This window comes from Vidua macroura, chromosome 7 (genome assembly GCF_024509145.1).
Source record: "Vidua macroura isolate BioBank_ID:100142 chromosome 7, ASM2450914v1, whole genome shotgun sequence".
NCBI lineage: Eukaryota > Metazoa > Chordata > Aves > Passeriformes > Viduidae > Vidua > Vidua macroura.
The window spans coordinates 3,434,857-3,447,208 of NC_071577.1; the positions used below are offsets into that span (position 1 = coordinate 3,434,857).

Below are 12,352 nucleotides of genomic sequence, written 5' to 3' on the forward strand. Positions count from 1 at the left end.
GGAGTGGAGAGGAAGATGAGGAGGGTGTGCTGGTGCCCTCAGTCTTCAGGGAAGAAGATCTCTCTTCTCGAGACCCTTGGCCCCAGGGGAGGAGAAAATGGGGGGCACTGTTGTCCCAAAAAGAGAAACTGTTGTTCTTTGCTCCTTGGCAAAGCGTCCTTCAAAGGAACCCTGTGAGTAGTCTCGGTCCATCATGCACGGTGCTGAGAGCGCTGTACATGGAAGGAGGATGTCATGATGGCAGATTTTCTCCAGGTGGTGCCGTGTGTGACGCGGAAACACAAGAGGTGGCAATTGTGTTTCCTGGGGGAGTCTATGGTACAAGAGAGACTCCTCTCTCCCTTGATGGGCTGAGAATTGATTATCTGAGGGCTGGTAACTTGATCGGGAATCCAAGGTTTTGTCTCACTGTGTTTTGGTGGGAATTGGGTGGGGGGAGGAGGAATGTTTTGGAAGGATTTCATTCTGAATTCTGTGGGTGTCCTTTATTATAGTTGTAGGTTAATAAAGCTTTTTTTTCTTTATTTCCAAGCTCCAGCCTGCTCTGCTCTGTTTCTAGTCGCATCTCACAGCATTCATTTGCAAAAATACCTTTGCATGGGTGCACTGGCATTGCGCCAGCGTCCAACCATGGCAAAGGGTCAGCAAATATTAAGCAGAAGCCTAAGGAACAAGATGCACTTTAGCCATTTGAAGCTAAGAGAAACGGAAGGTTCCATGTTAAGATCAGAGGAACAGAACATGTTGATACCATTGGAGCAGCCAACAAAGGACTGTGCATGCTTCAGAAAGAAAGGTGATAAGTGCAGACAGAATGAGACTGTCGGCCTTCATGGCAGTGAGCCCTGTGGAAGACTCGGAGCCTTCCTCAGTGGGACCACCAGAGTACACTGAATTTTCCATCACGTATGCTAATGATATGAATGACTTCTGAGAATTAATTTGTATAACCACTCCTAACCAAGGAATGTAATAAATATGCACAAAATGTAACCATGTATTGTGCTGTGCAATGTGCTGAGTGTGTGTGTTAGGAGGAGCGTTGGGAAATCCTAGCTCTACAGAGACGGGGCAACTGAGAGGCTTTTTCAAAGATTTTATTCCATTACCAGTCTTGTAGAAGGGTGAGACATATGAGATGTAAAGCTTAACGCCATTCTATAAGAAGCCACCCTATTTCCTGCTTGCAATACCTTAGAAATGTTCTTCAGCCTATTAGCTTTTGCCACACAATGCTGCTAATACTCCTAACACCAATCACCTATTATTTTACCCCATGTGATCTTGCTACAATGCATCTTTCACAGTTCTAGTTCTCAAAATAGCTGGTCTTTTTGCAAGGCCACCTTCTGAAACTTGTTTCTAGTTCAATCTCTCTCTCAACAATGTCATCTCGATTCCATGGCCTCCCTAAGTCAGCACACCTTATCTCAGAGTTTGCATATAGATGTACAAGACTGTGTGAGCTTTCAGCCAGCTTCTGAAAATCCTTTACAAATCCATTTCTCACAGACGAGCAATCCCCCACGTAGCCAGCGTCGCATAAAGCCAATACCCACCTCTCTGAGTCAGTCTCTGTGGTGGCTCTTGGCTCAGTGTTGGAGCCAATCAGTTCTTTTATCAAAATGTTAAAACCAAGTGGTATCTATGAACAAAAACACAGCATCTGGTCCTGGCAGAAAAAGAAAAAAACACATTGCTTTTCCTTCCTTCAACCTTCGTATATCTTGTGAAGTTTGTTTTCATGATTGCTGGATTAGGTACCACACTCTTACATCCACTGCAATTATTGACACAAACCCAATCCCAGTTAGTGCCAGTATCACAACTGCAGGATGTAGCTTAGGTTGGAAAAGCCTGTGGCACATGGGGACCATCCAAGCAAGTTTTCCTGCCCGTGATTCTCTCCATCCCTCTTCATTTCTTCTAGGACATGACGTGCCTTTTCTGTATTCTGATGGACACTGATCAGTGTCTTCTGACTTGTCTTCTTCTGCTGTTGTAGCACTTTGTGCAGGCCAGGATGTTCCAACAGTTTTTGGACCATGGTTGTTAAAAACAGGCGAATCAGAGCCAGAAGTAGGTTAAAAAGCCTGGGCCTGTTTATTAAAATCACAGAAAAGCGAGGGCGAGGTCCCAAGATAAGCCCAGGACCTCAGCGGCAAGTCAGAGAGTAACAAAACGCAACAAGTAACTGTGCACAGGCACAGGGTGTTTCCGTGGATACAAACTCCGCAGAAAGACCCCGGGTGGCCAGCACCCGGGGTTGTTAAAGTCTCTGGAAGCTGCTGATTGGTGCGTTCTTGATCCCTTTGTTGAATGGCCCTCTTTCTGGTCTTTGGTTGGTTTATAAGATGGTGCATTCCTGGCCAATCATTCTTGAACTACGAGGCACCATTGGTTGGTCGATCCCTCCAATCGCAGGCTGAACTGATGATATCACTCTCCGATGCACCTGGCCTCCTCCCCCTGATTGGCAACTGTGCACACCCACTTAACTAACAGTACATATTTAACTTTGTGACAACTATGCACACCCACTTAACTCATAGTACATATTTAACTTGGTAAGTCACAACTATTCACTACATTAACAATTCATTACATTAATTGGTAATTACTTTTAACTCATGAGACACAATTTACACATTATTACCCCCGCCTACTAAAAGAAGTTTATTTATAACAGGCAGGAGGACACGGATGGCGCTTCCTGCCTGGGACAGGCCTTGTGGCCATCTCCAGGCACCGCTCTCGCAGGGATCCCCGCGGCTCCGGCCCTGCCCACCCGCTCTGTGGGCAGCACAAAGGCTTCAGCACAACCCCCAAAGGCCAGGGGGCTTCTGGCCATTTTCCCTGCAACACTGCACGCCTGGGAAAATTGCTGAGCACAAGCACCATTTTCCCACTCTTCCCCTATGTCCTGGACACCCTGGGCAGCAAAAGAAAGATCCTGGGAGTCTGTCTATTATAACAAATCCTATATTTACATACTAAAGGAAAACAAAACAAACAAAAGAGCAATTTTGAAGAAAAAAAAAATCCCTGCTGGCTCAGGAGGCCCCAGCAAAGACAGCCTGCTGCATCATCCCTCCACAGAGCCCCAGCAGCCCAGCCAGCCGAGCCGCGACAGACGAGGCCGTGTTTTCCATGCCCTGCGCAGCTGATCTCGCAGCCTCTGGAACATTGGGATGGGAGCCTGGTCTTCTGCCTTCAGGATGCACAATGATTGAATTGCCAGGCTTCCCACGCTGATGCTGATGTCATTAGCCATTCCTTCCAGGGCTGAAAGAGAGAGGATCAGAGCCACGGTCAGATCCTGGATCTGCGGGGAGCCGAGGAGAGCCCCCTGCCAGGGCCATCCCAGACAGTTCTTGCCATGGCCAGGAGGGAGTAGGGACCAACAGGATCAGGCCCAAGCTGCGGGCCACGAATCCCCCATGTCTCCCTGAAATCTCTGTGTACTCTGCTCAGGCCAGCCCTGCTCCGCACAGGGAGCAGAGCCCTCTGCAGCCGGGGCAGGGATGGCAGCTGCCCCCGCCAGCCCCCGCTGTCAGCCCGCTGCCCTCACTCACCCTCAGAGATCAGCTGGAGCTCTCCCTGCTGCCCCCTCAAGCTCCGCCCGGCCATCCCTGCGAACACAGAGCCTGTCACGGCCCAGCGGCACAGCTCCCTGCCAGCGGCGCTGCCAGCCCTGTGGCCACACGGCCTCGTGGCCCGGCAGGGCTCAGCCCGGGCCCTTGCCGCACGCTGCCGCCCAAGGGCACGGCTGCCGGAGGGCGGCAGCAGCGCCCAGGCCAGGCGGGGCTCCACGGCGCCGGGCCCGGATGGCGCTGCCGGGGCAGCAGGCGGGGCTGGGGCCGAGCTGCGGCGGGGCGGGGAGGGAGCCCGGGCTCCTGGCTCACCCATGAACCTGACGGCCGCCTCTCGCAGGGGCTCCTGTGGGCTCTGCAGGTAGGGCAGTGCCCGGCGCAGGTGCTCGGCCGCTCGGCTCCTGTCCTCTGCCAGCTGGAGAGAGCGGCAGCAGGGAAGGGTTGGCGCGGGCTCAGCCCCTGGCCCGGGCGCTCCCTGCGCCCAGCCCCGGCCTCCCCTGCCCGCACAGCCCTGAGGCCCGGCCAGCAGCCGCTGGCGCCGGGCTCTGGAGGGGGCAGAGGGCCGGCTGCTGCCCGGGGAGCCGCGGTGCCGCCCCGCAGCCCCGCCGGGCCGGGGCTCCATCGGCACCCGGCTGGGGCCCACGGGAGCCTGGAGAAGAGCCCGCGCGGCCTCTGGCTGCAGCAGCGGGCAGGGGCACAGCTGCCAGCCCACACACTGAGCACCGCGCCCAGGGGCGCTTCTCCAGGCTGAGCCTGGGGCTTCCAGGCCGTCCTTACCAGGCAGTTGGCGAAAATCCAGAGTTTCTCCTTTTTCACCAGTTTCTCGAGATCTCTCCTTCTCAGAAACTCGGCCACACAAATCAGCGTTTCCCGAGAAGCCTGGAGAGCAGCAGAGACACGGAGATGGCCCCACAGCCCAGGGACCAGGACCCGCGTCCCTGTGCCAAGGCCTGGAGGAGGCTGCAGCCCGCCAGGCGCCAGGGCAGGAGGCAGCCGAGCCCCCTCCCAAGGGGACAGCAGCAGCCCAGGAGTCCTCACCTCTGCCACACGCTGATTCTCATCATGGCAGTGGAAGAAGAGTGGCAGCAGGCTCTGGTGCACAGGCCTTTCCAAGGGCTTTTCTCCCTTTTCCAAAAACCCCATCATGTCTTGAAAGAGTTTTATGGAGAGCAGCTGTACCTGGCTATTTTCCTATATGAAGAAAAGGGAAAAATACCTCCGCTTTGGCTCCTCCAGGCCTGCCTGGGCACAGGCCTGGAACTCCACAGGGCACCAAGTTTCCAGGCAGCACCCAGTGACTGTGGCTGGGGGCACAGAGCCTTACATGGTCAAAGAGTGGCAGGAGCGCCTTAGCCAGCTGCAGGGCAATGGGAGTTGAGATCAGAATGGATTTGTGCAAGAATATAAAGCTGAGTGTGATGAGTGTCAGCCCAGCTATCTCTGCATCACTGTCCCACAGTAGGTCCATGAGGCTTTCAGTCAGGCGCCACATCTTTTCAGCCTGTGTGGAACACAAGTTTTTGAAACACCACCCTGCTGCTGCAGGGCCTGGAGGCCAAAGGCCTGTCCCGAGGCACTGGGGAAGCCGAAACGGGAGAGCTGGGAGCAGCTGCCCCAGCGCCTGAAGCCAAGCCCAAGTGACTGCGTTCCCAGCGCAGCTTCAGCCGCTGCCCCCTCTCACCATCGAGGGATCGTCAATGAGCTCGAGAAGGGCCCTGAGCGCCAGGCGACGCCTCTCCCTGCACTCGCTCTGCAGGTACCTTGATGAAACCTCCACAACACTGTCACCACATTCACTTGAATCTAGGCACTCGAGGACCTGAAAGGCACAGGGCAGTGACAGGGGACCCGGCCGGCAGGAGCCCAGAAGCGCACAGGGCTGGGCCCAGGCAGCAGCACAGGGCGTGGGCACCGTCCCAAGCAGCTGCGGCTACGAGAGGGCAGAGAGCTGGGAGGCAGCTCAGCGAGGCAGCACTGGCCAACAGGCTCACCTCCACCAGGAAGGCCAGGGCAGGCAGATCCCAGCGTGGCTTCTGTGTGCTGAGCAGCCAGAGGAGGTGGAGTGCAATACTGGAACACAACTCAAGAGAAGCATGGCGCATCTCCCTAGGAGGGCGAAAAAGGGACCAGGACCCTGAAGAAATCTCTCCCAGGACAGGCTCACAGAGGTCTGGTCTTCCACCAAGGGACCTGGGCCACTTAGGAGGTGTCTCGTTCTGTGCTCTCTCCTCTCCCAGCCTTTTCCAGTCTGCTTGGCGGTCCCTCGGTGACGAGGCCCTCTGGCCCACGACCACGGGGACTGTGTGGGGCACCCCAGGCGCAGAGCACAAATGTCAGAGGCAGCGGGGAGAAGGGGGTCTCACCTGGCCAGCAGACCCACGGCATAGTGGTGGGTGTCAGCACAGAGCAGCGTGTCCCAGCCACACCTGCGTTCCATTGACACCACCACATCCTTGTACTGCTTTTGGCACAGCAGGGACTTCAGGGTCCTCACTGCAAATCTGTGTGCAGAGCAAAGCCCAGGTCAGACTGGGAGCACTGGGTCTTGCCCTGGCAATGTGGCAGGGACAGAAGGACTGGGAGGAAGCACCTGTTGGGGCTGGTGGCAAGGCCGTGTTGCTCCTGGCATCCCTTCCAGAAGGTAAGGACCTTCTTTGGCATCTCTTCAGTGCTGAAGAACACTTGGAAGAGCAGATGCACAAATAGGCGGGGGAGATACGCTGTCGCTATACGTGGGACACAGGGCTCCTGGAGGATCTTCCACATCACCACAGTTGCCTGCAAAGAACAAAGCCCCCTGAGACAGCGCTCAGTGCCAAGGTGTCCGTGTGACAGGGCCCGAGCGTGGCAGGGAGAGGCCCAGAGAGACACAGGGGGAGCAGCGGGACCGGTGGCCCTGCAGCTGCCCCTAGGCCAGGTTTCAGGGCAGCGCCTGAGGCAGGCAGATGCAGTGGGGGAAGGAGGAAGGAGAGCTGCTGGAGAGGCGGCCTTGGGGCCAGCAAAGGCCACTGGCAGAAACTCACAGCCAGGGCAAAGACACCCGTTTTGTCCCCATCGGAGGTGCACGTGCTGTGCTCTGGCCAGCTCCCCAGCACATCCAGGAGAATCCTCTGCACCGCCTTCGCAGTCCTGGGTGAGCACATGATGGTCTTCCACATGGCTGTGGCAGCTCTGTGGGGTTAGAGCTCTGTCTCAGGGGGTCTCAGGCACAGCACCGTGGCCTGGGCATGGCCCCTGAGGGGCAGCGAGGGAGCATGGCAGCAGGCTTGGGGGGCTGACATGCCAGGGCTGGGAAAGGGAGCAGCCAGAGGGCCCTGGAAGTCTCTGTTGGTCAGACACCTGGGACAGGCTGTACAGGGCAATGGGCTGGGGGGAGCCCTGAGCCCTCTGGGCAGGTGGGCCCCATACCTGTCACAGGATGGGGCCACACGCAGGAGTGTCATTACTGTGTCATTTGGCTGTCCTTTGGTTAGATGCAGCAGGGTGTTGTCCAGCCTGTGCTCAGCAGAATCATTGGCCGTGAGCCACTGGTGGATGTATCTCACCATGGCAGGCACCTGGAGAAGGCACAGGGCAATTTGGAAAGCTGCCAGAAGGAGCAACGTTCCCAGTGTCCCCAGAGAAGTGCTTCCCTTCCCACCGCACTGCAATGGCCTCAAAGGCTCACAGGGACCAACACTAGTGGCTTGGGAAGCCATGTGACTCATGAGGGAATTGAAGCCTGGCCACAGGCTGCTTACTTGCTCTGGTCTGAAAACACCCCTCTCCACAAGCAAATCCAGCAGGGCAGCACTGGTCTCATGTTTGAGGACCTCTGAATATTCTCTGAGCCCAGTACCCATGGCGCTGGTCTCTTCCTGCCGAATGCTCCTGATGAATTTGCAGACAAGCTGTAGGAGAAGGGCAAGAAGCCAGGGATGTTGCATGGAGTGCTCCACACACGGTGCTGGGCTGAGCAGTGACAGCAGGCCCAGCCCAGGTGGGGATGGCTGCAGGTACCTGCGCTGCTCTGCGGAAGCGGCCACGGGTGGATTCCTGCTCTTGTTTGTGGTCCAGGGCTGCACCTGGCAAGGAGTGAGCACAGCCAGAGCTGAGGGGCTGCGGGAGAGGCCGGAGAACACAGCCCAGCCCTGCTCTCCCCAGGCAGGGACAGCCCCGGGATGCCCCAGGGGATGGAGCATGGCCACTGAGGTGTGTCTGCCAGGACCCCTTCCATCGTGTCCCCAGGCTGGTCCCCAGAGGCTGGGATGGGTTGGGAAGGGATGGGATCGGATAGGATGCAATGGGATGCAAAGGTATGTGATGAAATCCAATGGGAGAGGATGGAAGAGGATGCAGTTGGATCCGATAGGATGGGATAAAGCTCGTTGCAGGCACCAGCCCTGGGGCCCAGCTCTGCCACTCACCCTCCTGCGGTGGATGGAACGGCACCACCTTTTCAGTCTCCTGTGCTGGGGCAGCTCCAGGGCCTTCTTCCTCCTCCTCCACCCAGGCCAGCTTGGGCACTCTTGGGGGTCTCTTCTCCATGTCAGTCACTGGATTTTTGGGAAATTGCAGGAGAGATCCCTCAGAAAATCTCCATGTCAGCAAGTCCTGCAGTCGTGTCTGGGAGGAACCTTCCAGAGAAAAGCCTCAGGAAGGCTACAGGACAGCAAGCCCTGCCCTCTGGTCTCAAGGGCTCCTGCCACAAGGACAGGAGACTCCTGTCAGGGATTGTGGTCTGGCCTTGAGGGCACTGGCGGCAGGGCTGGGAGATGCCTCAGAAAAGCTCCAGGGCACCAAGTCCCACACTCTGCCCTCAAGGGCACCTGCAGAACAGAAGCCTCAGGAAGGCCACGGGTCACCAAGTGCTGTGCTGTGGCCTCGAGGTCAGCTGCAGGAACGACGCCTCAGAAAAGCTGCGGGTCGGACACGAACAAGTGAGCTGTGAGGGGGCTCCTCACGGCACTGCTCTGTCCTGTCCTGTCCCTTTGCCTGCTCTGAGCACTGTGGCGTGCTCTTGGCACCACCAGCTGCTGTGTCACCACGTGTCACAAAGGGCCCTTGGACACCCGATTCCATTGCAATTCCACGGTGACCGTGCGGCACCATGTCACAAAGGGCTCTTGGAAACACTGTCGCCTGCCCTGGGGCTCATCCCTGAAGCCTTTTTCCCATTGGACAGTCTGTACCCTAAGCACTCCCATCCCTCCCCAGTTCTATACCCTGGCCCATCCTTCCCCAGTTGCTCTTGGAGCTGTCTCCCTGCTCCTGTTCCTGCTTCCTTCCTCCTTCCACCTGTCCTCAATAAACCCACGTGGATTTCAGCAGCACGAGAGTCCTCCTGTCTTTTGCTGGGGCTACATTTCTCTATCTGGGCACCTGTTGATCAGGCAGCAGCGGGTCACCCTGCAGGACGCGGTCCGGGGCAGCCCGCACAGGATCTTTAGGAACGGCTCAGAGCATCAGCAAAGCCTGCCCTGCTCTGCGGGCTCAGGGCAGCACAAGGAGCCCCCAGGGCTGCCGACGCAGCCGCGCTAGGAACAACTGGAGCAACTTCTGGCAACAGGTGGTATTTGTCAGGAGCTCTTACTCCATGCTGGAATTATTTTCTCATTGAAGTCATTTCCTGCAGCACAAAAACTTCTTTACCATGAAGACAAAAAAGAATCTGGCATTAAAGAATCCTCAATTAAGGAATGCCTTAGTTTCCAATGCTCAACTCAAGTAGTTCCAATAAGTTGCAAACTTCCCAAATTAATTGGAATTGCCTAAGAATGTTTTGAGAAATGACACTCACTTTTAAAATTTCTAAGGTTTATTAAACCTGAACAAAAATACAACAAACAACTGAATAAGGAAAGGGCTGGGAGTCTCCATGACCAGTACTCATCTGCAAAATGGATACTCTGCCTTTTATACCCTTAGTCCTTCCCAAAATTTTGTCAGTCAACTCTTTCTCTGCTGTCCATCAGTGAGATTACTTTCTTACATCTTGATTAGAGGTCAGGTGTTGCCATGCCACACCTCCTAGTAACAAGCTCTCCCTCCTCTGAGAGCCCCGACCAGTGACAACAATTCAGGGGGGAAGGGAAAGAGGACTATGGGGAGAACATGGAAAAATAACAGAACTCTACATACTTCTCTTCACGTACACATAATATTCATCTCTGAATTGTGAGAGCCAACTCTTGCCTTAGTCATTTTTAACAAATGAAAGATTTTCAAGTTTGCTTCCCTTCTCAAAGCAGCAACTCATTTGCCTTAACGTCAGCCATTGAGAGTCACTTTAGAAAACATAACACGGAGGCAAAAAAAATAAAAGCCATCCATTGGTTTTCAAATCTGAGTCTGGCTCTCAGCGGCCACGGGATGGAGGTTCGCCGACGAGCTGTCCCGCCTGTGGCCGAAGGGCAGACACGCGAGTGGCCGTCCCCAATTCTCTGCCGAGACTGTTGCGGGTGGCGGTGATTGCTGTGGCGTGGGCAGCACAGCAAAGGCACAGGGCACGAGGAAAGAGAGGCAGAGGAATAAGGGAAGGACACTTGTCTGAATCTCCAAGGATTTAATTCCCAAAGGGGGGCAGAGCAAGTGCCAAATCTGAACATGAAAGGACTCCTTTTAAAGGGTAGAGGGAACACGGGGAGTACACAACCTTTGACCAAGAGGAGGGCACTAGGGGAGGGGTGCAGGGTAAGAGCTCCCCAGCAGAAGCCAACACGGGGAGGGAGCAAACCCTACAATCCAATTCTGCTTTGAGGAAGGGATGAAAGACAGGGAACACTCCGGAACCAAAGGAGTGTGCTATCTTTGACAGACAGGGGTAAGACAAGGGAACAAGGGAGGCATACAGGGAGACTGACAAGTAGATTGACATACATTTTGGTGGGGAAAACTGTGGTAAACAACTCAGGACTGAACCATTAGGGAGGCCAAACTGGGTACATAGAATGAACCATTACAAACTTAGAAGAAGGAATATTCAAACATACTACAGAAGAACAAACTGTGAAATAACAGACTACCACACACCTGGAAATTTGATCTCATGTGCCGGCAGTATGCCGGCAGAGGAGAAAGAGAAGCAGGGGGGGAAGGTGCCCAGCCGTGGGAGTTCTGGGCAGCCAAGACTTCAGTCATCCTGGGAGCCCGAGACTTTTAACCCCTTCTTGGATAGAGAAAACTTGGTGAAACATTAATCCTCCTTGCTCGGAAAGAGAAGAGAGACTGCCTGGGATCTGAGATGTTAGAAGAAGAAATCCTAAGTGGGAGGAGATGATGGAGCAGGCTTGGCTGGACTTTTCTTGTATAGCCATAGACGGAAGCAATTTCTCCTGCAACACAGACTGCATTTTAGGGGGATGTAATGGCTTGAGCCAAGGGAGTGACCGGCTGCAGTGACTGCCAGGGCTGGAGTGTGAGTGACCTGCTGCAGTGATGCCAAGGGAGTGGCAGGAGTGGAGAAGAAGATGAGGAGGGTGTGGTGCTGCCCTCAGTCTTCAGGGAAGAAGAAGATCTCTGTTCTCGAGACCCTTGGCCCTAGGGGAGGAGAAAATGGGGGGCACTGTTGTCCCAAAAAGAGAAACTGTTGTTCTTTGCTCCTTGGCAAAGCGTCCTTCAAAGGAACCCTGTGAGTAGTCTCGGTCCATCATGCACGGTGCTGAGAGCGCTGTACATGGAAGGAGGATGTCATGATGGCAGATTTTCTCCAGGTGGTGCCGTGTGTGACGCGGAAACACAAGAGGTGGCAATTGTGTTTCCTGGGGGAGTCTATGGTACAAGAGAGACTCCTCTCTCCCTTGATGGACTGAGAATTGATTATCTGAGGGCTGGTAACTTGATCGGGAATGCAAGGTTTTTTCACACTGTGTTTTGGTGGGAATTGGGTGGGGGGAGGAGGAATGTTTTGGAAGGTTTTCATTCTGAATTCGGTGGGTGTCTTTTTTTCTAGTTGTAGGTTAATAAAGTGTTTTGCTTTATTTCTAAGCTCCAGCCTGCTCTGCTCTGTTTCTAGTCGCATCTCACAGCATTCATTTGGAAAAAATATCTTTGCATGGGTGCACTGGCATTGCGCCAGCGTCCAACCATGGCAAAGGGTCAGCAAATATTAAGCAGAAGCCTAAGGAACAAGATGCACTTTAGCCATTTGAAGCTAAGAGAAACGGAAGGTTCCTTGTTAAGATCAGAGGAACAGAACATGTTGATACCATTGGAGCAGCCAACAAAGGACTGTGCATGCTTCAGAAAGAAAGGTGATAAGTGCAGACAGAATGAGACTGTCGGCCTTCATGGCAGTGAGCCCTGTGGAAGACTCGGAGCCTTCCTCAGTGGCACCACCAGAGTACACTGAATTTTCCATCACGTATGCTAATGACATGAATGACTTCTGAGAAGTAATTTGTATAACCACTCCTAACCAAGGAATGTAATAAATATGCACAAAATGTAACCACGTATTGCGCTGTGCAATGTGCTGAGTGTGATTGTTAGGAGGAGCGTTGGGAAATCCTAGCTGTACAGAGATGGGGCAACTGAGAGGCTTTTTCAAAGATTTTATTCCATTACCAGTCTTGTAGAAGGGTGAGACATATGAGATGTAAAGCTTAACGCCATTCTATAAGAAGCCACCCTATTTCCTGCTTGCAATACCTTAGAAATGTTCTTCAGCCTATTAGCTTTTGCCACACAATGCTGCTAATACTCCTAACACCAATCACCTATTATTTCACCCCATGTGATCTTGCTACAATGCATCTTTCACAGTTCTAGTTCTCAAAATA

General features: G+C 54.1%; 2 protein-coding genes across 2 annotated transcripts; both read right to left on the minus strand.

The window, feature by feature from the left end:
• Positions 1-3,487: 3,487 nt before the first annotated feature.
• LOC128809838 (maestro heat-like repeat family member 5) lies at positions 3,488-5,358 on the minus strand. Its single transcript, XM_053982201.1, has 6 exons — positions 5,275-5,358; positions 4,918-5,094; positions 4,632-4,784; positions 4,371-4,472; positions 3,906-4,008; positions 3,488-3,632 (listed from the first exon to the last, which is right to left on the minus strand). Exons 1-6 carry the CDS (start codon positions 5,275-5,277, stop codon positions 3,568-3,570), a joined length of 603 nt encoding a protein of 200 aa, XP_053838176.1. The 5' UTR covers positions 5,278-5,358; the 3' UTR covers positions 3,488-3,567.
• Positions 5,359-5,386: 28 nt separating this feature from the next.
• LOC128809958 (uncharacterized) lies at positions 5,387-10,650 on the minus strand. The gene is made up of 9 exons (XM_053982389.1): positions 10,605-10,650; positions 8,000-8,128; positions 7,593-7,657; positions 7,334-7,483; positions 7,002-7,150; positions 6,617-6,764; positions 6,184-6,371; positions 5,957-6,094; positions 5,387-5,699 (listed from the first exon to the last, which is right to left on the minus strand). Exons 2-9 carry the CDS (start codon positions 8,118-8,120, stop codon positions 5,387-5,389), a joined length of 1,272 nt encoding a protein of 423 aa, XP_053838364.1. The 5' UTR covers positions 8,121-8,128; positions 10,605-10,650.
• Positions 10,651-12,352: the final 1,702 nt, after the last annotated feature.